Genomic DNA, 26,638 nt, shown 5'->3' on the forward strand with positions numbered 1-26,638 from the left:
AACTCATGGGTTGAGATAAGAACAATTTAATAATTTAAATAAAATCATCGTCATCATAATAATTGTAATGCAAAGGGGGAAAAGACAGGAATAAAACCCAAAAGGAAAAAACCCCAACAACCGATGCACAACGCAGTCACTCACCACCTGCTGAGCAGTGCCTGCCCAGTCCCTGAGCAGCGATCAGCGGCCCCTGGCCAGCTCCCACCAGTTTATATACTGGGCATGATGTTCTATGGTATGTAGTAGCCCTTTGGCTAGGTTGGGTCAGCTGCCCTGGCTCTGCTCCCTCCCGGCTTCTTGTGCCCCTCCTCGCTGGCAGGGCCTGAGAAACTGAAAAGTCTTTTGACTTAGCATAAACATTACTTATCAACAACTAGGCACATCACTGTGTTATCAACGTTACTCTTACACTAAATCCAAACCACAGTGTTCTGCCAGCTATTGAGAAGAAAAATAACTGTATCCCAACTGAAACCGGGACATAGGTGTACTTAAGAGGTCTGCAAAGAGATGTGTTCTGAGTATTCAGTGGAAGCAGTGGTTCACTCCTTCCCATCTAACTCCAAAGTAAGAGTCAATAGTTATGTTTAAAATTTGTGGAAGCAATTAAGGCAGAAGCCGTGGTGTCACGAGGCCTGTTCAGGATTGCAGGGTTGGTTTATGGGCTTGCTGGAGAGCGTGAGCAAGCAGGGGTGCTGGTGACTGCTCAGCCGGAGCAGCACAGAAAGGGAGAATATCATAAAATCATAGAATCCCATCAAGAGGGTCCAGCCTTTTGCACAGTGTGCACCGGTGAACGGTGCACTGAAACATTATATAGGTGCTGGGGAATGTCTGCTGGCGTGAGGCCAGCTGCAAAAGATAAATAAAAAATGGAACAACGTGACCAAAGACTCTCTGGGAATAAATCACTGAACTCCGGTCAAGCCTCTGGGATCTCAAGCTAAACTAGTGCAAAGAACGAGTGTGGATAGGCTGCAGGAAACTGAGCATCTCCTAGAAGGACCTGTATCGTTTTTTCCATTTGTTAATGATACCTTCGATGTGATTTAGATCTCAGCTGGTTGAACTATTTAGATCCATCCATGTGGTTACTGGTAGCAAGAGGGAAGAGTAGCTCGCAAGGACATGGCGTTTATGGCCTGGCAAGGATTTTTGCAGCAGATTATAGCATTTTTCAACTGCTTAATGTCCTTGTTGGCTTTGAAAGGTTTCTGAACCAAGTATTAGAGAAGCGAATGTAAAGCAGGTGCACTGTTTTACCTTGGCAATGGGGAAAGAGCATAAATGATACAGAATGGCATTTCCTCAGATGCTTAGGTTTGTCACTGTTGTAGAAGGACTGGAAATACTCAAAGCTAAAGTTAAAGTAATAGGCTACTGGGTAAGTAGTAATATATTTCAGCATCAGATCCTGTATTTGAACAGGGATTGGTTCAGAGCAAGAATAACCTGTTCCAGACCTGTCAGAGAGGCAGTGATGCTCGGTAGGTGTAGAGGGTGCTGTAGAAAATGGGGAAAAGCTAGGAAGCTATGCCATAGGCACCCCTCACGCAAAGCTGAGATGAAGCTTTCTGATACTGTATAACTTCTGTTAATCTGTTTACTTTGTAAATAAAAAGTAACCATTAAAAATCCTTATGCTTCCAGAGGGAAGATAGATGCTCTGTAAAGGTTAATATCCAGAATCAAGTCTAAGTATGGACTTCTGTTTGTAAATGGCAAGTATAAAATAAGTAAGAAAAAAATGTAGAAGCTGATAGAAATCATAATGGTGGGGGGGTTTATTATTTTTTTCCCACTTGTTCTAATGACAGTGTGGTAGAATAGCTTCATGGACATTTTTCCCTTGATCGGATGCAAACCCAAGAGTAAAACAGAATCCACTTAAGTAGCATATGCATATGTGTCTTATAGGTCGCATACTGCAGGGGGTATTTTAGCAAACCTGACCACAAGACCCTAGACACTACTTGCGATAGCAGAGAGTGTCTAATGCACGCTGTTCTTGAGGGTAATTACCAGGAAATGCAGAGGCATCAATCATGCTTGATGCATTGAGCAATTATATTTTATCCCCTGAAAAGTCTTTTTCTGTACAAGGGATGCAAAGTGGGGGAATTTCATTTTAGCATAGAAATACTGTTAGGAAAACAGCAGCATTAACGAAGCAGAAAGGCACAGCGTAAGACCATGGAGCTGCTCGGATGTTAGGGAGATGCTTCCCATAAAATAATGTCGCTTTAGAAATGTGAACTAAGAAAGAAAAATGACTGAGGGAATTTGCAAGTTGGGGACAGGTCTTTGAGAACAACCATCTGGGACACACAGACCCAAACCCTGCTGACCCTGATCCAGGCAGGAAGGTGGGATGTCATGAAAATAGGCTGATTTAAGAGTGATAAATACCAGGTTCTTTGAGAGACAAGAAAATCACGTTTCATGCTCTGCTACAGGGTTTTTAATACACTTGTGGGGACTTGGAGCTCCTTGCCCGCTTGGCTCCTGGAGGTGTCCCATCGTGTTGGCAGTTGCGTTGCCTGTTTTGCAGCCAGCACAACCACCAACCGGTGGGTTACTGGAGGTTTCTGTTCCTCTAAAGCATCTTTCTTGGAACCAGCACAACCCGTGGCTGTGTTTTCCCTGCTTGCTTTGTTAGCTCTTTGATTAAACTACCTGTGATAGTAAGGCTAGAAGAGATGATTCCTGTTGTCATTAATAAAGCAGTAACATGGAGCTAGGCAGAACATCTGGTAGATGCTGGTTGGGTGGTGCAGCTGGATCCTCTCAGATGGCCTCCTGCTGCCCACCAGCCCTCTCCCAAATTCTGCAGCCGGCCACGGCGTGCTATGGATACTCTCACCAAAATGTTGGAGGCAGAGGAAGAGTTCTGCTCTCCCGAAAAGCAAGGCCATATGCAAACTTCATACATCCACAGGTCTCTTAGAAACGGGCCGTCAGCTCTGGTTTGGGTGGCTGAGATTTTGTGGCTTGTCCAGATCTCAGGCAGCAATGCAAAAACCTGTGCTGTCCTCAAACTTCTCCCCCATGGGTGTTCAGACTAAAAAGAAAGTTGAAAGCATAAATCAAACCTGGTAACGGTTTCTGTTTTGTTTGGCCAACGTGATCGGAAAGGCGGTGCTGCCTGGGGCTGGGAACTAAGCCTGATGGCAGGTGGTGGGGGCTTGCTCCCACCGTGAAAGAGAGGCAGGCAGAGCCAGCACTCAGAGCTTTTTATTTGAAATCCCTGAAAAAAAGAAGTGATGCAGACACCAAGTTTTGTTAAGCTGAAAGAAGTCTTATCAGTTGGTGGGTTGGACTAGCCACCTCTGTCTGGAGAACCGCAGCTCAGGGGGCTGCCGGGGCACAAGCAGGGACAGGCTCACCCCTGAGAAAGGGGCTGACACGGTCCCTGCCTCTCAGAGCAAAGCCTGAACAAACCGAGCTGTTCAGTGTGATCCTCTTGTGAATTTTTACTATCTGCATCTCGAACAGTGCTATTTAACCAACATTTTTTATTCTTTTTATTTTTTTTCATGCTTTTTCTTCTTTGAAGTTTGTCTTTCTGAGGTTTGTGACGATGGGGTATCCTGAAAGGTTCAGTCAGGTGAGGCTGGGGGGGCTTGTGTAGCCCTTCCTGATGAAAAATGGTTGAGGGGACTCACAACTCCCACAGTGAGAACTCACTGCAAATACGTCTGCAGAGCATACAGGTGCTAAGAAATTAGGCAGGCACAGAGCCCGTGTGAGTGCTGTTAAGTGAAGAGTCATCCCAGGGGGCCGTATAAAGCAACAGCTGTATAAACCAGAGCGCACATGCCGCACAACGTCCCAGCCTGGGTTTGCTCTTCACCCCATCAGTCCATTCACATGATTCTACTTGCACCCAATGTGGAAAAGCGGCATTAAAAAAAAAGTTTGGAAAATAAAGCAGGCAAATAATCAGGCTACAGAGATGTGTCTGGGGTTTTTTTAAAGTGTATTCACAAGTTAATTCAGGTAGGAAATTATTCTGACAGGTAGAGAGTAAAGTTTACTCCCGTGGGCTATTCGTGCTTTATTTAGGGTTTAAATGAAGCGCAAAAGCTCATGAAAGACACAAAATCCTTCAACGTGGAAGACAACCCTCTGGAAGTGAAATACAGCTAATCCAACGCCACCTTGCCCCACAACATTTGCAATTGCTGCCCAAGAGGGTCGGCAACCCCAGCCCTTGATGCGCCAGTGGACCAGGCTCAGAAAGCCAGTTTCTCCAGTGCCTCCTTCCACATGCAAATGGTCTCTTTTAAGCTCGCCTGTGCATGCTTCAGGGGTGCTGGGCTCCCAGGGAGGATAAACGCCCCTTGGAGACACAACCACACGTTGCTGTCGACAGGGATGTAAGCAGAGGCAGGCACCCAACCTAAACTGGGACAGCCCCGGACTGCTGGTAGCTGGCAGAGAGCTTTTTAATGTGTATTTTCCCTTGAATGAGTAGTCTTCTGTTCTTCCTACGGTTAAAACACAGACACGAGCTATGCACCTTGCACTTACATTTTAATGTGGAAATATTATTGCAGAGTCTGAGGTAATTACCCAGTTGTTCCTTTTACTGCATGTAATTACAATAAAATACTACGGGGATAGTTTATGGCAACTCAGTGTAAAAATAAGGTACATGAAAGCAGTGGTTAGGCTAGGTGATGTTTACAATTCTTCCACTCTGAACAGGCTTTTGTAGAGAAACGTACCCATGTCCACCGTATGCTAATTAACTTTTCCTAAGAAATGTTCATGATGAACACCCAGAGCTTGGTCTCAACCTGTTAGGAAGCAGCTCTGCTCTGCTGCAGTCAAGTAGGCATCCACCTGAGAGGAGCTGAAGGGTGGCCTCCCCTCGGTGCTGTACGTCAGAGGCCACCGCATGTCTTATGTCCTTGACCACCACATGTGGATGGGATTTCTCCCAGGGGTTTTCCTGAAGCCAAATTTACAGTGTTATGAGCAAGAACAACATTGCATCATCTATTGCAAATACCTAATATGTGATAATGTTGAAACTGTTCCCCACCATACTGGGCCATCTCCTTTTTTTCTGTCTCTGTGTATGTAAACATGGGGTTGTACTCCTTAGCTACGTTTACGTTGCTTGGTTGTGCTTACAGGGCCTGGCTGCCTTCCATATGATTTTTTTTTTTTTGTCCAGATCCCCTCTGCCCATGTTTGAGGGGAAGACACAAGGGGTTTGGTCTGTGCTGAAATAGCATCCGTACCATCTGTATGTGTTCTGTACGTATTCATACATACGGATTTATTGCATTGGGGTGGGTTCAGGTGGCTTACCTGATGCTTAACTGCCATTTCAGGGACTAGGCTTTCTTGCTTCCTTACCTCTGAGCTGTATCTACTCAACCAAACATAAAGGGTTTAATGTGATTGTTAGCAGAGGTAATGGAGAGAGTCCCATTGATTAGAACAGGACCTGAATCAGACCCTTCATTTTTCCCCAGCTGTCACATGGGACACATTTATTATGATGGCCTTTTTTTTTTTTTTTTTTCCTCTCATTAGAGTTCACTGCAGACGTTTTTTCCATCATTATCTAAGAATTTTTGGAAGGAAAAGTTGCATTTTAAAAAGAGCCTGCCTTGCTGCAATTTATTCAGCTCACCGTTTCCTGACTCCAGCTGTGCCCTCTTGCTCTAATAGGGTTAAAGAGGTTGAGCTCCCCCAATGCACTAAGTAGGGAAAAAATCTCAAGGTGATCAGGAGCCGTGCATGTAATATTCTTAACTGTTCTGCGCGTCATTAAAATGTTCATGCATTTCATGCACTTCTGGCTAAAAATTGCCCATTCAGCTTTAACAGCTAATTACAAGAGTGACCAGGCATTCATGTGGCCCATGCGTGCTTATTGGATATGACAGATGGATATGTCCGGACCTCTGATTCATCATTTCATATTTCCTTTCTGAAAGGCTCCGCTATCAATGTGCAAATAAACTGTAATTCTGCCCCGGGCCCAACTGCTCACAAAGGAAAAAGGAGGGGACAGAGCGCACCCGTGTAGCGTGGGTGCTAGCTGCGAACACCGGAGGCTGAGGAACCTCTGAAGACCAGCTTGGCTGTAAAAGGGCTGCTCGCTCCTTGGAAACGGGAACGGAGGGGACAGATTTTGTGCTGTGCCTCCGGCAGATGCGGCACAGAGAGCACAGCTCCAGGGGCTGCAGAACAAAGGTGGCTGCGAGCCCTCTGCGCCGCGTGACTCCGGGCTCTCGCACGGGCCGCTGAGGCTCCTGACACACATTCGGGCAGTGCAGGCTGCGCTGGCTGGAAGCAGGGCTCCCGGGGCTGCCCGGCCTTGCTGTCCGCAGATAGGGAGCTGGCACGAGGAGCTTCGTTCCCTCCACCACCTTCTGCCCTTCGCATCGGGGGCACCGCCGCCGCAGGGCCCGTGGTGGGTAGCATCGGTTTGGCGTGAGGGTGGGGGGCTGCTGGGCAGGACCCCGGCCCGGGCAGGGGGGGTCCCCCTGCGTGAGCGATAGCGCTGGAAACCCATTGCCGGCTGCTCCGGGACAGGCAGTACGTTACCGGTGTTCCTGTACCAACGTAGGTTTTGCAACCCATGTAACAGAACACTTTAAAATGTTTTCCCGTTAAAGAGATCTATGCCGTTTCTCTGAAAGGTGTTTTATTGTAATGGAACAAAAACTTGGTCAACTGGAACAGGTATTTTCAAACCACTGTGTCTAAAAAAAGACACTTCTCTCCTGAGAGAGGGAGAAGATGCGGTTGGCTCCCCTGCCTCTTCAGGATCAGAAGAAGAGTTGAAGTCTTGTCCACAAGTTCCTTGATGTAACCAAATCCTCCAAATCTACAGGAGCCAGGAACTTTTAGAGATGATGCAAAAATACATACTGGCCTCATACACGGGCAGACATCACACCCCCAGCTGACATAAGGACATTTTAATTACATTACCAAAAACTGCCCCTTGATTTCAATGGGAGTTTGTACAAGTAAAGGCTGAGCCATGCATAGTATGGAGACCAGTTGTTGCCTAACCTGCAGAAAAGTGACGATATAGTCGGAGACATATAGTTCTGGAAGTGGCTTCTCATCCATCCTTCTCAGTTCTGATGGGAACAACTATAGTTAGGTGGTCCCTTGCAGAGATGTACACGGAGTGGTCTCAGAAGCCACTTCTGAGCACACCAGCTTCATTCTGCTGTGCCCCGTTCCAGCACATGGTAATACTTAGAGGTTGGGGGTGAAAAAAAAAAAAACCTAATATCTAACTTAAATCTTCCTTGCTGTAAATTATATCAATTATTTCTTGTCTCAGAAACAGTGCAAGTGGAGAACAATTCATTATCCTTCTTTTTATAGCAGCCTTTTTAACGTTCCTTTCTATATCAGACAACTAGTCTCTTTTCAGTCTTCTCTGGAGTAAAAATTTTCCATTCCCCTAAGCTCACCTCGGAAGTCGTGTTTTCTGAATCATGTCATACTTGCAGCTCTCCCTTGCACTCTGTGAAGGTGGCTGCCCCTTCTTAAATGCTCTGCTGGAGCATTTCTCTACATGAAACCAGAGCAGTATCACGCAGAGTGGGATAAGAATGTCTTACAAACACGTCAAAACAGGATGAGGTGGGGCATAAATAAGGCATCAGACTAGCCAAAATGCTGATTTATTTTTTCAAGCCCAGAATAAAATTGGGATTGAGGTTTCTTCTGCATTACACATTTTTTTCTGCCAGTTGTCCTGTTTTGACCTTTCCTGTCCCCAGGAGGTATGTACTGACAACTTCTATTGTATTAAAACAATCTGGTCCTAGTTAATCAATGAGCAAGGCTCTCAGTCTGTACTGGGCTACATGTCTGCATTTCCTCCTCTAAATCGTTCATGCTTTTTCTGTTTTGATGTTCAGCCACTTCATTAATAAAACGTCTGAGAAAATTGCTTACCCTCTCTGTCAAAGGATAGTGTCCTGTATGTTCCATATCTTGTAGGTCTGCGTTTCCCCTAAATAAGTGTTCTTACTCTGGCTTGGATTTCAATTTAAAAAAGCATTAACCCAATATTTACTCAGCGTTGGCAGCAGTAGACCATTCATAGGATTTTATGTCCTGAGGGTATATAGCTTGTTCCCTTCATTGTTCATTAAAAACAAATACGATTTGCACCCTTTGTCTATTCCCTTTAAAAAACCTCCACCCTTTTACTCTGCCCACCAGCGAACATTTCATTATTTATTGTTTAATTGCTGTTTCATACTTGGCATAAAAGATGTAAAATAGGATGTGACTACCAGAGGAATAATTATTAGTGGGGAACAGAAGAAAAAGAACCCCAGACATCAGTGGTTGTGGAAATGCTGTTTCTCACTTGGCGGCATTTGGTATCATTAGCCATGATAGCAAACCCTCTCAGCTGGCATGGTGAACCCTCGCACCATGAAGCACTTGTAATCGTTCCTCTGTGGCGCTGCACCACAGAGAGACACCATTTTCTAACTCGTTTCTATTGTTTTGAAATGAGATCTACAGTCTGTGGATGCGACCTCTTGAAAGGAGCTCCGTGCTTGATCGTCCTCGTCGTATTTAGCTGGGGTTTATAGTGTCCACTTGAGTCTACTGACACAGTGGGTGAGAAAATAGAGAATTAATCTTCTATCACATTCCCTTCTGTAGAGAAATTTCCTAATTAAACATTGCAGAAAATTACTTGAAAAGTAGCAGGAGGAGGAAAAAAAAAATCCTCCCTCTATTGTGGGCATGGGCAATATTAATTGAAAAATTGTAATTTATTCATGCAAAGCTTCTAACTGCACCTCATGTCTGCAGTGATTTTCCTAATGTGGAGCTAGCTTTGCTCCCAACAAGGACTTGTGTTAGGAAACTAGAAGGACGTACTATAATTACTGTTTTGCTTCTGGTTGGTTTGCTTTGGCTTTTCTGTTCGTATTTATCTGTGTTTCCAAATTTGAGAAAAATCCCTTGATAATTGTCCCTTCTCTAAGATCTTCTCACTGTGGCAGTTGTCTCACACACTGAGACTTTTCCATTTTAATATTCTGGTCTATTGGCCACTAAGAGCACGGATAAGATAACGAAAAATGAAAGTCCCCTTTTTTAAGCATTTTTGTTTAAAAATGACAACTTTAAATGTATTACTCTATTTAGAAAGAAAAATCTGAGTGGATGGCATGATGGGTAATGATATGTAAATGACCATTCATGCATGAAAATCAGGGCCACAGTTGAATGTATTAAGCAATGACTGATATAATCATTATTTTGGATTTTGCATCTGAAGAGGGGGGATTGCAGATATCAAGTGAATTGCATATTTAAAGAAAACATGCGTGTGTGTGGAATAAAGAATGTTTTCGACATTTTTGTGTTAAGTATCCTAGCGTTGTGCGGTTTGGACTTAAATAAGGTCAATATGTTGGGTTTATGCTTTTCATATTATCTCTGGCTCTCGCTTTGGCAGATCCTCCCTGTCCCTGTTTGTGCAGCATGCCATCGAAGTGCCAAGTTTGTAATGTCAACTCTCTTCAGCTCCCTGTAATGCTTTTATCTACAGAAAGCTGCCTACCGCTCACGTGGGGGGAGAGCTCGGGGAAAGCCAGTTGCTCACATTTGGAAAAATATGTAAAAATTCATCATCGCTTGCGATCCCTGTGTCGCTGTCACGCTTACACGTGCTTCCCACGCTAGCAGAGTGGTGTGGGAAGGTTAATGCTGGAGGTCTCCTGGAGCAGGGAGCTGGCAGCCCCCATCGTGGGTTGACACTGGTCCCCATCTCCGCGCATCACAGATGTGCCCAGGGTCCTCGCTTAGCCGGCAGTTTCTCTTTCAAGGGTGGGGGTGGCTGCTCTGGGGCTTGGGGCCGTGGCTCTGGGGTCACAGGCTGGGAAGGGGGTGGGCAGCACGCAGGCACCGATGCTCCGTACGGCTGCTCCTTCATCCCCCAGCCCACACGCTGTGCTGCTCCTGCTGCTACAGACAGGGAAACGGGACCATAACGGGGGCTCAGAGTGCACCTGGTATTCACTCATCGCTGTAAATTTGTAGAACTTGTACCTATAAGTGTAGACATATTCTGAGCAGTGCTGCCGAAGTGAAAGCTGTAGGTGCTTTCTTCTGGTGACCAGGGGTGGCAGGCAGCGGGAAGGCTGTCTGAAGCTGGCCCAGAAAAATGAGGAGTGTCTCTGGGGATCCTCGCCCGGGAGGTGACGGCAGAACTCACTGCTTTGCTCTCTAGCCAACGCTCTGCGGCCGTTCTGCTTTTAAGGTGCCACTTGCATGGGGAGACTGGTAGTCAAGACTGAAATAAGGAAAGGATGTGGTATCGCTAGATAGTTGAGACAGTGATGTTTTCTTGTCTCATCTCATTTTGTATTACGAACTTTAAAGAAAAAAGAGAATTCCATTTTGGAATAGGAGAAAAATAAGCTTCTGTTACACAGTATCTACATTAATGGATTCCTTCTGTCAAAGGCAGAAAATAGCTGTGTTACTAAAGATAATTAATGCATCTGGAGTTTGGAGAACATTATGCTAAATGTCCATGATACATTCTCTGTCCCCTTCGGCAGTAGCATATGATCAATTTTGCTGCTCTGTCCTTACCTAATTATTGCTGTCGCTAATGAAGGGAAGTAGAGAAAAACATGTCTTAGTAGGTTAATAAGCCATCCAGAAAATTATATTAGCCTGATCAGTCCTTAATGATTATGGTTTCTCATAATATTAGATCACCTGAAAGGTGTTTTTCATAGGAGATAGGAGGGGAAGTAGGTATCATTTTGTAGCCATTCTTCCAGGTGTGCTCAGTTGGCGTTTGGACAGAAAAGCAGTCAGACTTTGGCTAGCCAGTTTTGACTGCTCTTGCAAACATTGATTCACTTAGTGGAGCTGGGTTTTTTTATCATTCAAGCATCTGGAAGGGCAGCAAGTATGGGAGATTTTCGATCTTCCCTCCTTCCACAAACATTTGTGGCGTTGGCTTTCACCTGGGCTGATGGCGTGCGTGTTCTGTGTGGCTTTTCCTGAGTTTTTGTGAATAAGCTGGCAGTCTCAGATCAGTCTGAGCAGCTTCCAACTGGCGTTTTCTCCCTTCCTCTCTCCATGATGATACACCTTCATTTGCAATCTAGTATCTGGTTTAGCATCTGTTAGGATTTCTTTCATTTGTTTATTTGTTTGTCTCGTTGATGCTTCTTTAAGCACTCATGTATGCCAGTACTGCAGCGTACTCAGAAGGTGTTTATTTTGATGAAAGCATTTCTCTTAGAGCATGGCCAAGGCATTAAAATGAAAAGCAGAGGGGAATGATCCTCAAACATCAGACTTTTTCTTTTTTTTTAATTTAAAGATTTTTCCCAAATTAGACTGAATCACAATCCTCCCTTTTAATTTGTTAATTACACTTCTGCAATGGTAATGCAATCAGTGAATATAGCTAAAGTGTTTGTGTGTGGGAATCAATATTAATGAAAAAGAGCATATTTGCAAAGTGTGGGATGTATCAGCTGTTTGCTTTGCATCCGCCTGCCAGTGTGAGGCTCCTCTAAACCGGACCCACCGGAGCAATGCAGGGAAGCGCAGTTGCGGGAAGAGAAGGGGGAAAGTCTCTCCAGGTCATTCACTCCCTGTAGTCCTTCCTACATTTTCCATACTCAAGGGACGGGACGGAGCCGGGTGCACAGCTGTTCGGGCAGGAGGGGTCCACATTTTGGGCAGCACAGCCCTCCAAGAGCTCAAGCTGAGCAGCTGCGGCACCTTGGCCAAAGCAGAAAGTAGAGGTTTTCGCAGCCTGCCTGCCCTCAATGACTTCACAGGTGACAAAACTCTGAGCGAGCTCATAAAGGTTAATCACAACTAAGTGAGAATGAAATCTGGCATTTTCCTGCTGGGCTTCCAATTTTCTGTATATGCAGTGTATTGAAGCTAAGTGAGATTAAATGTTTAAACCTTTCGTGCCATATGGCTCCCCCTATATCATAAACACATCTGTAAAATTATATTCAAAAGGGCAACATCGTTCTGGTGTAAATGGATTCAGATCCACGCTTCTCCTCTGCTCACATCAAGGCTGAGTTTTGATGTGTTGTACTCAACCTGTTTGTCCTCTTAGTGGAGGTCTGGGAGGTTTTTCCCTACACAGTCATGTAAATTTTAGTTGACAGCAGAAAAATAGATCCCCAGTTTATCCACAGACCTAGCCCGTGGAGGCTCCTTCTCCTAAATCTTTGCCACCCTTCCAGGAGTGACTCTGCTACTCCTGCACTGCCTTGCCTTTCTCCTTAGGCTGCCAGTATTCGTTACGGGTTTTGTGCTGTGGGCACGACTATTCCACTGCATAAACCGAGGAGTACAATCAGCCAGTAACGGTGCTACTCATGCAGTGCCTGAGCCTGCCCACTAATAATGGAAATGAAAACAAAAACCATGGTTTGACTGATTTTTTTTCCTATTTGTCCCAAAAGGTCATCTTACTGCTGAACGTGTTCATGCAATTAACTGACACAGTATGTTTTCTTGTTTGTTGAGGAACAGGGTTATAGAAAAGACAGAATCTATGTTACATAAATGTGCATCTTCTTCTGCAGGACTTAGAAACTTTGCAGTTGCCCTCGTCTTGGCTTCTAACAAGTTTCTTAGGTGCCTGCACTCCTGCACACCCTGAGCTACAGCAGAGGCTGAAGGACTGTTGGCTAGCTACGGGCTTGGGAAGGCAGAAAGACCTTTAACGTGTCAGGAGAGATGTTTTTACAACTAGCTCTGAGCTGGATTTCTCTTTTTTTTTTTTTCCTTTTTTTTTTTTTTTTATTGTTAAATAGAAATTCTCACAGAGAAAGCAAACGCAGGGATGAGCCCTGGTTTTACAGGTTTAGAGGATCAGCTCAGCAGTGACAATTGCAGATCAGGGACTGCTGCTGCGGAAATATTAAATTCTTTTGGGGCAAGAGCTGGGAAGGGGGATTGGGGATTGCCCTTTGCATGCAAGCTGACCGCTGAGCTGGCGGAGGAAGAGGCAGATAAGGAACCATCTGTCGTGGTTTAAAAACTGCATAGGTGTGGTGCTTAGGGGCATGGTTCAGCAGTGGGCTTGGCAGTGCTGGGTTGACAGCTGGACTTGATGGTCTTAAAGGTCTTTTCCAGCTTACATGATTCTGTGACTCTGTGGCTCCCAACCACAAGGGTACTGCCTGGCTGAGCATGGCTTGTGACCACCAGTTCTGGCACCTGACTGAGCTCCCTGCTTCGGAGAGCCTGTTTCAGAGCATGGCACTTGCCTTCTCCACTTCTGAGCTCCGGGGCAGCTCCTGTGCTCAGTCACGTGCATGTAACCTGCATTAGCACCCCAGAAATAAACAGAAAGGAGTATAACATGGAAGAAAAGCAGACTGGGAGAAGAAAACTGCCATGCTCTTCTCAAATTCAGTGAAAGGTATTTTTACTTTCAAGTAAATTTCAAGTCATTTTTACAGTAGAGTCACTTTACACCACCCTGAATATGTAAATGGGACATAAAGTAAATTGGACTTTCACTTGCTCTGACACTCCTTTCCATTGCCAGAGTGATTTACAGGAGCCTTAGTGGAAATTAGAACCAGGACCAGTGTCTGCGGTCTGCGTTCTAGGATTTAAAACCAGTCATTTCCCAAGATAATTGTGGTGCAGTCAAGACTAGGCGCAGCTTCCTAAAATTGGTTAATACCCAGATTTGGGTTTCTTCAGTGGCTTAAATGGAGTGGCGTATTATCTCCTCTATAGTCTGCCTAAAAGATAGATTTGATGTCTGCAAGCAAAGACATGAAATTGCTATAGGCTTCCACTCTTATAGCCTGCCACCTATTTGATTTATGCGATAAGTGATCTCAGATGACCCTCCAAGGCACTGAACCATTAGAGAGTTATGTTGCACAGCGATAAGAAATCTTCAGAGATACCTAAATCTTCTTTTACCACTGGGAGTTTCATCTGTTCCGGAATAAAGAACATTTTTATGTATGATGTTGCTATCTTGCTAGCAATACTAATATTCAAAAGGATACACAGACTTAAATCAATAGCAAAGTGACAAAGACCTTAAAACTGAAGTAGTCACCAAGTGGATGCTAGACAGCTCTTTTAGGTTTTATCTTTGTTCCTTTCATTCTGTTTCTTGAAAGATGAGTAGCTGTAAGGGTTCACATTCAAGCCTTCTGTTAATCTTTCCACCAGGTAGGAAGCTGGCAAAAGCATCCTTTCAGCACAGAAAGCCCTGGAAAGTCCCATCGCCCATTTGGGAGTTCCTTCTTGCAGGCTTTGTGAAACCCTGGGTTGGATCCTTCCTTATTTTTTCCACTGAATTTCTTTAAATTCAGTGATCCGGGTTCGTCTCTGTCTAAACTGAATAGAAGTGCTTAGAACCTCAGGTGGGATGCAAATTCTTGACAGAGGTCAGGGTAATTTCTGTGGTTTACATCCAGCTGTAGCCTCTTCCCCTGCAGAGGAAGGCACTGCTGATTCATACTCCTCCAGCTGAAGTTATGTCTAATGCAGTATTTGCTTGATAGAATTTGCTGTAAGTGCAGTCTTACAGCATGTGTACAGTCCATATGTTCTGTCCGTCAGATTATCTTTGTGTCTTGTGTTTCGTGCATCAAGCGTAAGGTACCCGGCAGTAAGCTACTGTTTCAGGCAGCATGGGATGCAGCTTCTGCCCAGACATACAGGAGGAAGAGGAGGGGCCAGAACCAGTCCCTGCTTTTCAGCAGAGCACGAAGATGCTGGGGCTCTTTGCAGGTCTGCAGGGAGTGGGTGTTTGGCAGTTCACAGAAGGGATGAAGAGGGTTTTGAGACTGGCCTGCTCCCCTCCCTTCTGGCATGGATGGAGAGCCAAGCCAGCCGCAGGTGGCTCACACTTGACTTTCCTTCTGAGGAACCTTTGACGGCCATTTTTTCTGACAAGTAAGAAGAGCGTTGCGGTATCGGGTACTTTCCTGGACTGCAGCTTCCCATCTCCCTTGACACAGCGCTGAGGTTTAATGATCTGTGTGGCCAGGCAAGTCAACCTGAGGGAAGAATCTGACATCATCTTTTTCTGTTTCTCCTTGATCCTGAGAAATCTTTTGGTCCTTGCAGTTAGGACTACAGTAATTTCCTTCCGGGCTCTTTAATAATGGCCTTGATTGGTGACTCGTCGCATTGCATCCATCCAGCTGTGGGCATGTCCACTTGGATGTTTTGTTCATGCTGTTGTGCATATTTAAATACATGACAGCAGGGAGTGATGCCACAAAAGCTTTGGCAGCATCAGAGGCATTTTTTTACAACAAGCTGTATCTATTCCTTGAAAATTCTCCTGCAAGGAAGTGATTTCTCTTTAAAATTAAATTAATACAAGGCGGAGATGAATAGTCCCCATGTGCTATTTGGCTTTTTACTCAAAGCTGTTTATGAGGGGAGGCTCTTGGCAAAATTAAATGAGCCTCCTCTTCCTCAAACTGGCAAATACTGTCAATGCTGGTCATCGCACACCTTCATAAATCTGCAGTGTTGGCATCCCACATACACCAGGCAAACATCAAATTTTGTAGGGGACCACGCAAGGGTGCAATAATCACAGCTGTTTCGTGTCAGCATTCAGAAAGCTTACAATAGGGTTTTATTCAATGAGCCATTCCTTTTGAAATGCCATTAGAGATACTTGCTAGGAGAAACTGGCCTAGGCTAATCATATTTAATTTTTTATCAAATGCACTGTGGGAGCAGCGGGGATGTGCACGAGACAGAAACTAGCAAATGGTGTTTATTTAGAACAAATAAACTTTGAGTAAGAATTGAATCTGTTTCCTCTTAGCCACAGTTGTACAAGCCACAGGCAAGTCCCGACAGAGCCTGTAGGGGCTCATCTCCTTATTTCAGACCCAGATGCACTTGGAGACCTCCAGTTGTGCCTGCCAGAAGGAGAGAACTGCAAGCAGATAGATGCAGAGGAGCAGTTCTGCTCCGGTGAAACTATTCCTGTCCCATCCACTTTTAGCCACAATAAATGAGGTTCAGGAGGTGTGAAGGCTACCTACCCATCTCACCTCCAAGCCCCCGGACTGGATGATAGCTGGAAGTGGCTTCTGATGTTCCTAAGACATTGAGCTGAGTGAATTGAGAGGCATGTGGCTTTGCATGGGCCCATGTCTCTCCCCACAGCAGCAGCACCTCGTCCGCAAGGCTGCCGGAGCTGCTCCGTGCTGGGCTCCGTGCCGGGATAACTGCCACTGAGAAATCGGGGGAGGAGGGAAAGGAAAGAAGGTAAAAGAGAATGGGAAGGCAGGAAGGAAGACAGGAGTTAGAAGATAAAGATGGAACTAGAGAGAGGTGCTTAGCAATAAGGTGAAGAAAATTTTATATTAGTATTTACTGAACTCAGGGCACTTCCCAGGCACTGTTTTACTGCACTAATTAGACCGTGTGAGGGCAGAATCAGGGCCCTCGGCACAAGGTGCGGGTGAGCTCAGCACGGGGCCTTGCACGAGAGTGAGGTCTTTCAGAAGTGCTTCTTTCCTTTCCAACAGAAACTCAGCATTGCCCAGAAAAAATCATTAATCAGCCCTACAAAAATAATTTGTTTTTAAAAATCATATACTTGATGGTTTCTGATATTTATTATACTCACAGGCTTTTTCTCCACAGCTCTAAGGCTTAGACATACCTTTCAAAACAAATATACATATAAACTGCGCTCCTTACACATTGAGATAGTCCACCAGCTGTGATTTTAAGAGAAAATATAACCTGAGAGTCACAGTAGAAGTCTGAGAGCTGGAAAACACTGCAAATTGAGTCTGACTGGCATCAAAGCAGTGCCAGGCTGTATCTACATGGTCTTTAGCAAGAAGATAAGAGCACATTTTATCAGCAATCTGAGCTGGCTGGATACATCTTGTTCCTCCCTGAAAAGCCTGTTAGGTATTTGCATCGAGCTGAACTCATCCCGTTAACCTTTTCCAGCACATAGCTGAGAATGGCAACGTGGAGGTACCCAAGATGGGACCTGAAGCGATACAAAGGCTGGGAGAGATGGGCTGGTTTCCAGGGCAGCCAGCTCAGGTATGGCACATCCCTGGTCCTGCTTAAATAGCTTTCCCATCGCTAGCGGAGAGGTGGCTTCAAGGACTGACCCTTGGCGCTAGGGAGAAACCCATCAAAGGCCCGTTGGCACAAAGGAGAGTGTGTCAGGTCTCTTTAAGTAGTTCTGAGTCAGGTGCTGAGCAGGATAGACATTGCTTTCTTGTGCCATAAGTAATTTCCCCAGCGTGTTTGTGGGTGTGAAAGAGCAAATTTGTATTTATTGAGATGGAGCCGGACGGCAGGAGTAAAGCAGAATAAGGCCTGTCAGAGTTTGGATTTATTACCGATACGGTAGGCCGTTTTCTTTTTCATTTTGACTGTAATGCCGTTCTGAGCCTCTGCCAGACTTCGAGAGCAGAGTCATTCGTGAGTCGACCCCCTGCTTCGCACCCATCATTTTTCTCACTTTGCAGGTTTTGACTGAGCTAATGCTTTCAGGAAAAAAGACTTATTGATCAGAGTGAAGTTGCTTGCAGCATCTGGCCTGTTACTGGTCAAGATTGTGAGGTGGTTTTAGCCATTTGGTAGAGGTGCAGGTAGTGTTTGTTCTAACACTTTATTAATTCTGCTGGCTTCTCTGTCCTGGTTTCTCAAAGCTTTCTCACTTTGTCCACTCGTCTTGTCACCTGCCCAGGGCACCCCTGTTAGGACTGAAGCATGTGACAGGATCACCTCAGCTGCTCTGGAAAGCGTTCTTCTCCTCCTCCTCCTCCTCCACATTTTAATTCGCATATTGTCTTTCATTCCAAAATATTAAAATGGCCATCAACCCTCATCTCAACGTGATTTTTGTTATTACCTAGCTTTTATAGCTAAAAACAAGTGGATATGCTGGTAGGGTGAGCTAGAGCAAGCTTTGTTTGAAGGTCTTCTTTCAACAATAGCAAAGATGTCCCACCATGAGGACTGAAGTCAGAATCAGGGATTGCAATGAACACGTCTGATCCCATCAAAGGAAGACTATGTAATACGAAAGACAATCATAGCAATTCCTTATAGTGATACTTCTGTATGTTCAGGTATACGGTGGTGATGTTTTATACTGTTCCTTTGTTGTGTTCTCCACTATAGTTACAATATATTGGGTAAGGATTATTCTAATAGTGTTAGTAGTCCTGCAAAGCCACGTGGAAAGTGAACTGAGACTCTCTTGAGTTTGCCCTGTTGCCTTCAGAGGTGCATTAGCAAAGAGATATTGAGATCTTTGTGTTTAGCAAGTGTGGCCACCTAATTGTCTCTCACCTTCCTGGCTTCCCTTTCCACTTCCATTTACTCCTCACAGTATGGTGGACCCTCAGGCAAGATATGTGTGTGTCCCTTGTGCCACTTAGGAAATAGGTGACACTTTGAATATCAGATCAAGACTGTGAGCTGCTGTGCATACTCCTAACCATCCCACTGGAGCTGCTTTTCTGGAAGTTACAAAGAGTTGTTTTCCATCCTGCTTTTGACACTTGTTGAGCAACTTGGGAAGACTTGGACCGAGGGCTATGCAGAAGCTTGAGCACAGTTTTTGATGTCCATTTGTTAAAACAGCTAAACCACCAGTCATCAACTCCTAGTAGAGCATGAGCCTGGGAAGCTGTGTGGATAAAGTCACGGCATGATCTGTTGGGGCTGTGGCACCTACAGAGGACTCTTGACTCAAAGAGATGGAAGTGCAAAGAGAAAGTAGAGGTGTCTATGGTGAGGGGACAGTTTGGGACTTGTAGTTTTCTCCTGATGTTACAGGAGATAAGCACAGAGCCAGACCAATCTATCAATGATACTTTGTCTGTTTTTTCAGCTATGTAAACAAAGTAAAATGTCTCAAAAAAGGTTTTTTTCTTGTGGGATTTGCAGGCAGTACTGATATTCTCGAAATCGCATCTAATGTGAGTGCAGTGAGAATGCCAGAAAAGGGCCAAATGATTAAAACAGGAGCTGTTGTGGTTACCACAGTTCATTGACTCTAAATTGTGTGTAGTGCCTTCCCAGCTAAAGAATTTATATTGCTTAGCAGATTGAGGTAGTCTCTGAAGTGACTTTCAGATAATGTTAGTGACCTTCTAACCCATGTTAGCACATTTTCTTGAACTCTGGAAGTTGCTAATCTTGCTAATACAAATAGAAACTTGCAGCTTAACATTTCTCAGTTGCGTGAGTAAGAAGCAGTGGGCTTCAGCGATTATCCTCCCTAGAGCCCTGCTATGTTCCTACAGGATCTTGGTGTCAAACCTCAACAGTTGCTAATATGAGAACTCTGTAATGTGCGTGAGCAAAAGAGGATCGTACTTCTCTTATTTTTAGAAGTGGAATCCAGAAATTAGATTATTATTGCTAGCAGGATATTTTTTTTTTTAGTTGGGATATGAAAGCAAGTGCAAATCAACAAGTGCAGCGAGGAAGTAAAAGAAGAGTCACCTTAGAAAATGAGCATCCACTGGTCCTCGAGCTATAAAGCAGCAGGAAATGTTGGGAAAATAACTCCTTCTAAGATGTCCAGATTTATCAAAGCACTTACGTGCATAGTGTGGAGAATACAAGCCCCTATGTGTGTCAGTCCTGGGTGTGGGTGCACATGCCAGTGTGTATCTTTGTGTTGGGAGACAAAACACACTTTTAGGAAATGCAAAGAATAGTATTATCTGTGGTTACTGAAAACAGGAAAAAAGATAAACGGCTGTCTTTTTAAATCAAAACTGCTGCATGCTTGGTCATTGGACAATGACAAGGTGCACATTGACTATGGAATGCTCAGTGCAGAGCTTCTTCAGAAAAGTATGAAGGAGTGACCTATTATTTTCTAGTAGAAAGTAAGAATTGCATTGTGCTGTAGTGTGGATGTTATTCTCTAAATCAGTTACTTCTCTTCAGCATGCGCAATCTTTCAAATGCCTTCCTTTAACGACTTAAGTAGCTATTTTACTCAGTTTGTGATGCAGAACGGTGTGAAGTCCCTGGTCCAACCACACCTGCTAGACGGTTACAAATGGAAACATTCCAGGGAGGGATACAAAATAGGGCATATGTTTTTAATTAAAAGGAAATAGAAAGGAAGTGATTTGCAGAATAACAAAATAAAGAAATTATAGCTCTTGTCCATAAAGAATATATTCTCAAAGTGCTGAACTGAAGCAGTTGGTCATATTCCTGATAGGTGAGGAATGCTCAGCTGTCATAAGAAGTCTTCTGCCCGTAGGTCCCATTGTCCTTTGCATGCAGTCATTCATTACATGTTCTGTCTAATAGCTTCACCACTGGAAATCCCCTGCCAAAACTGGCTGTCAAAGTTACCTCCTCTGTAAGAGAGATTTCTATATTTAAAATGTAAATGAAACTTAGCGAAAAACGCAGGCCTGGGTGCAGCTGCAGGGCGGCGGGGAGGAGGTGTACAGCAGCATGAGCCTCCCGGTGCTGTTGGGTCAGGATCACACAGGCGACACAGAGATGCTAATGGCATGAGAACATGGCACTTGGACACCTTGTCCACACTCTTACATTGGCTCTTACAAAATATGAGCTGACACGGTTCCTTAATCATTTAAGGAACCAGAAACCCCACAGCTCAGACCCTCCCTACAAAGCCTGACAATGCAGCAGAACAAAAACCCAGTGTATCTTTTCCGAGATTCCACTTTGGGAGTTTTGACATGAACTTTATGGATATAAAGGTGAGCAAACTTGTACAGATAGGGCAAAACCCTCTTTTTTTTCCTTTTAGGATAATCAGAATGTTCATCATAGGTGAAGGTTTTCAGTTTGATATAGTCTAAATTCAAGCATGACTGATAAGAAATTGCCACAGCATAGCTCATAACTAAACATACCAACACTTTCTTTGTCTATATTAAGCCTCAGGAAAAAAACTTCTTAGACAAGCCATCTACTTTAGGTGTTTCTGTGGTCCGTATCACTGTAGTGTATCAGCATATCACCATCTTTTAATATACTCGTTTACATATTCTGTGTTGGCAGACAGTGGTATTTTCCCCATTTTACACTGAGGAGAACATGACAGAGGGCTTGTCCAGAGTTAAGAGAGCATTTCTATTGAAAAACAAGTATTGGGGTCACACTTGCTCTTCGATGGGCTAAAGCCCTTTGTCCTCCAGCAGCTCTGTGAAAGCTTGGGACTTGTATTTTCTTGAGTAAATAACAAAAGCAGCCTACCCAAGGTCACTGCAACACGACAGCCTGCAGTAACAACCCGCTTAACACCTGGGTTAACAGTCTCATGCAGTGGATGTACAACATCAGGCAGGTGATTTGACCCATCAGTGTCACTGGGGCTACCAACACACTTCAGCGCATCCACCAGCTTTGGTAGGTTGGATCCAAATGTGCGGTAAGCCGGCACCGCAGTGCTGACACCAAGTGAAAGAGAGGAATGAAAGGATGGCACTGCAGAGGCTGCTTATGCAGATAACAACATCAGTCAAAGCTGACTGGTACTTAAAGTCTGGGTTGTTTTAATTATTCTCTAACTGGCAGAAGGATATCGTGAGGTACAGTGTCTTGCTAGAAAGCAGCATCTTTCGAAAGATATTAAAAGGTGCTTATATACTTTAATGCAAACAGATTATGTTTCTTTTGGATCTTGTAACAAACCCTCTTCTTGGTGCCTGCCTTAGTGGTCTCTCTCCCTGTCAGTTGTCAGCCATCAATATTTTTTAGCAGTCCTCTTCCACCCATATTTTTTATTTTCTCTGGTCCCTTCACATTTTTGACTTAAGAGCCAGGTGCAAACCTTTCACAATTGCAGACATTGGTGTTGACTTCCCTGGCTTTCAAATTCAACCTGTGCTGGAGTTCGTCCCCTCCTCTGGACAGTGCTAAATCTTTCCTTCCAGAGATAACTAGTCCTTGGGGCTCATGGCTGTGCTTCTGAGGAGAAAAATGTTTTGCCTTTGGAACGGACTAGATTGCACCACACGGCAGGTAATTTCAAAACGTTTTCGAGGGAAGCATCCCCTTGGGTCCATCTCAAGGCCCTTCAGCGGTAAAGGACACCAGGCAGCACGTGATGCTATCGATACACCTCCGCTACTGTCCCTGGGAGCAAAGCAGTGAGGCATGGCGGTGACACAGCGTTCCCGGCTGCAGCTCGAAGGGGTCAGGGTTAAGTGGAAAAGGAAGAGGAAGGGTCTTGCTCCACTTTCCTTTTTAACTCTGCAAGTCAGGGAATTTATCACAGGCCAACGTGGAAGTCTCTGCGTTGGCTCCGTTCAGAAACACTGTTGGCCACCCGTCGGCTTTGTGAGCAACACACTAAGCTGACGCAGTGCATAGATTTTTCTAGAGAGAAGTGCTTTGCTACAGTGCTGTCTTTACTAATGTATATTCTTTTGCTTTCCATCAAACAGTCAATGAAGGCTCAGGTGAAACCAATCAAAAAGAGACATCGACCTGTGACATTTGCCAGTTTGGGGCAGAGTGTGACGAAGATGCAGAGGATGTTTGGTACAGTAATTTGGTCTACTCTTCTATTTTAATGAATGTTAGAATATTTAAAGGTACTGTGGTTTAGAAAGCATTACAAATATTAGATATTCAAATTTCTGCACCCAGAGATTCATTGTACAGTGATTGAGGTGGTTGTTACTCTGAAAAAATGTACAAAACAGTCTGGTTAATAATTTTGGAACATGCAATTTAGACAAAATCTAGAAACACAGTTATCCGTTTTGTTGCTGTTATAACTTATGTCATTCCATCTGGGGTTTTACAGCGTTATACTTTGGTAAAAATAGAATTGGGAAAAACAATTGACCTAAAGCTTTTCAGGTTAAAAAGTATCATTAGTATTATCATCATGTTAATTCTTATCTGGCATTAGAAATGCTGGGAAATCTGTCTCGCTTTTTCCTAGTTGCTGAAGTTGAAGACCTCACCCTCAAATGCTTGAAATAATTAGAGTGTACATTTAGATGTTTTCTCGGTGGAAGTTGTTTTACTTTTTTTTTTTTTTTTAAAGAGGTATCAAATTTATTCAGGGTTTTTTTATTATTTTAAATCTTAACTACATAAGCTGAAGGGAAATAATTCTATCTACTCACTTCTTTTTTATTCATTTTGCCTAGAAACTAAGCAAACATACATTAAGCCAACTTTAAACTAATCATTTCATTGTGATTTTGGAGCAGCCAATAGATCAAAAAAGCCGCTATTCACAGAGCTGTACTTCTAACGCTGCCTTAACACCAAGCCTTGTTTTTCTATCTAAGTAATTAATACAACGGTAGAGAGACAACAAAATAACCATGCAAATGTTAGAGCTGTTTCTGGCTGCTGCTGCTGAAGCTGTGAGCTGGTGGCCGGTGAAGGATGGAGGCAGAGACTGGGCAGTGAGGTGTCGGTAAAGCAGTGTTGCCCAAACTGTAACTTGGACAGTAGGCTTAGAGCAGAGAGGAGTCAACGAATGAACGGTGAACATGATAACTCGGCCCAGCGCTGGGCAGCTGACCTCACCCTGCACTGTTGGTCAGGCATGGAATAATGAACATTTCTGCTGTTCAGTGAAGAAGCTTAGGAATATGGTCACAGCCATCCATTTGGGCTCATTTTGTTTTTTTCTTGCCAGGCTTTCAATAATCTCCAGTTCTAGTCTTTAAGAAACACCAAGTAAACAAACCACAGCAGCTTGGCTCTGGCTGCCATCGTGGAAAGGGATTGTGGTGCTGAAAAACAGGAGCAAGGTGCAATGAGAGTTGTGTGGAAGAAATTGCTTAATGTTGATTGCTTAAGAAAATTACCCCAGGTATCAGGATTTTCATTGTCTCCTTGACCGGTTGTCCTTGAGAGTTTTGGTGGTGCAGTGTAGAAGGAAAACCATGGTAAAATTAATATATCAAAATTCACAGTCTAGTGCTCGTGTTTTCATAATTAAGTGCACTTCGAAATTGGAAGGCAGGAGAAGAGAGGGGCAAGGAATAAAATTAGCTACAAGATAACATTATTAATCATAAGCACTGAGTAGCAGTGTTTATTTTTTTCCAGAAATAGCTTGGTAAAATAAGCTGATCCAACTTACCCCAGTAATGTTCCCACTGCAGCTTTTGCGTTATCTAATTCCTCCCCTTTGAAACAACTTGGCTTATACGGAGCAGTGTAATGACTGCAGGAGCTGAAGTTCTCAATCTTTATTGACAGGCAGTCTTTCTGCAGGGCAAGATGCTTCTGGGGCGGGAAGCAGGGAAGGGCATTTACTGGGAAGATGCTGCCAGACAAACTGTTAAAAGGCAGGAAAGCAGCTTTCCAACCAGAAGTACAAAGACCATGTAAAGCCTGTTAAAGGTCTGCTTTGAAGTAAACAACTTCATATGCCGTAACAGAGCCCTGTTTTCCTGTCTCTGCCCCCTGATTAGTCTTGGATAAACGTCTTTCTAAAAAATGAGCCTTCTGGTGTTAGCTCTTTGTTATTCTTATTTCTAGAATAAAAGCGGACTATGTACGGAGGTCCTAGATCCCCCTTTCAAATGTGCGTTAATTGAATTTCCATGTTTGGCACCAGCTAGACATACTCCCCCACTCCCCCTGCCAAGATGTGTTGTATGGAAAACGTCCTTAGATTAAGTGGGAAAAGAAATCTCCGTTCGTTATTTGATCACTGGTTTTATGCGGATCAGATTTCAGATGTAAGCAGGGCTCCGTCAGCTACCTCACCTGACTGATGAGGTTTGTGAAATCCAAATGGGGTCAGTGATTCCCGGTGGCCCCGGGACCTGTTGTTAGGGGATGATGAGCCCAGCACTGGCAGCATCCCCCATCAATCAGGAACGATTTGAGGGTGCAGGGTCAGCTGCCTGACCCGTTCCAGGTGACAGGGATGCAGGCTGGTAGCAGAGCCAGACCGCAGAGAGCTGGAGATGTGAGGCTGGCTCTTCGCCTAATATTGCTAGGGTGCCAGAGTAGATCAGAGAAGAGAGCACAGGTGTGATAGCAGATGTGGTTGGGCTGCTGATGATTTAAAGTGACAATTAACATTATTCTACATTGCCACAGTCTGTTATTTTGCAGTCCCTTGTCTCTGATTTAACTCTTTATTTTTTCTTTTTTCTTTTTCTTTTTTTTTTTGGTTATTCATTGCCAGTTGTCAGTCAGCTAAATTGTGCTATTCTACTGTGCCACCACTATTTTTAAATCTTTTTATTTGTGTAAAACCAATCTGTTAATGGCTAGACTCCTGGGATTCTGATAGGGGGTTTGGCACATAGAAGACTACTCGAAGGCGTAAGAGGTGTGTGAACATTTTCTGGAAAGTACAGAGAAAAGGTGGAAACGAACCCACCGTAATAACAGGTTTTGTACGGCATGGTAAAGCATACGTGTACTATTATCTTATTCTACAGCCTAATATCATGAGAGTGAATGCAATTTGGCATTCCATTAGTGAATCTCTTTCTCTAGGTTAAAAACAAAGACTGTTCAGTTGAAAGTCTTTAACATCTTGCTACTTTAGTATGTGAAAGCTTCTTGTCACTAAGAGGATCGTGTATTACTGGCATTATTCCCACCTTTAATGCATTTTGCACCAGTGGGCTTCATGAATATTTAAAGCAGGGCAGTGGCTATGCTCTTTAGCACTGGATTGCAATCTATTGGTAAATCAGACATTTAGTGTTGCTTACTTGGGGTTTTATTTCTGAGCTCGCTAAGGAATAATTGATTTTGTAAGACAGGGCTACTCAACGTAACACCCCGAGAGATATTCTTAAAAGGAAATGAAGAATGAAGCATAACATTCTGAACCATGGTGTATTTCTAAGATCTTCCAAAAAACATCTATGAAATACTCACCAAATGGAGTGCCCACTCATCTGCTAAAGTGGCTTAGTGTCAGCACATAACCACATCAGAAACCTGGATTCCAGTATTAATCTCCTCCTTATGGGCCACTGAGGAAATAAGAGCACTCTGTACACTGGACAAGCCATGGTTTGGAGAGATACTGGGCAGCTATTTCAGGGGTCCGCAATGCGTCCAAGTAAGTGGAAGGAGATAAATAATAGGAAGAAGCCCTCTGTTGAGTCTCCTGTTGGAAGACACCAATAGACAGGACAGGAGTATTTTCTTATAACAAGATTAAAGCCTGCAAACCTCTGACTTGTAGAGTTAATCAAAATCACAATGATGAATTGGGGTTAAATATGCATGCTTTTCCTTTGAATTTCAATATCAGCAGGTCAGCCAGCAGCAGTCTCAAAGTGCAGCATTGCCCGCAATAAGATGCAGTTTGCTAGCTGTAAGACAGGCATGCAGAGATGTACGATGTGCTCAGATGAGAGTGCTTTCCCTGCAGCCGGGTAGTGTCCGAGGAGGTGAGGAGGCCATCTCCACAGATTGCTCCTCTTCCTTCCCCTTCCTCCCTCCTGGAGGTTGCAGGTAGAGGAGAGAGGCAGCAATAGCCCTGCCACGCGCTGCCTGACCTTGAAATGGGCCTTGCACCAGTGATAAAAAGGGACGTAAATACTCCTGCTGCTTCCTGCAGCTCGGTCCCACACACCCCAAGGATTCCTCCTTGGCTGAGCATAGGGGTTTGTGCTCT

The 26,638-nt window shown here is 44.2% G+C and overlaps 1 protein-coding gene across 1 annotated transcript in view; it reads left to right on the plus strand.

Moving 5' to 3' along the window:
- The window catches only part of TMEFF2 (transmembrane protein with EGF like and two follistatin like domains 2), a 131,091-nt gene that overhangs the window by 54,356 nt on the left and 50,097 nt on the right, over positions 1-26,638 (plus strand). The window contains exon 5 of the mRNA XM_055719288.1: positions 22,458-22,554. Coding sequence (XP_055575263.1) covers positions 22,458-22,554 — 97 coding nt within the window. The remainder of the gene's footprint in view (positions 1-22,457; positions 22,555-26,638) is intronic.

This window comes from Falco cherrug, chromosome 8 (genome assembly GCF_023634085.1).
Source record: "Falco cherrug isolate bFalChe1 chromosome 8, bFalChe1.pri, whole genome shotgun sequence".
Classification (NCBI taxonomy): domain Eukaryota; kingdom Metazoa; phylum Chordata; class Aves; order Falconiformes; family Falconidae; genus Falco; species Falco cherrug.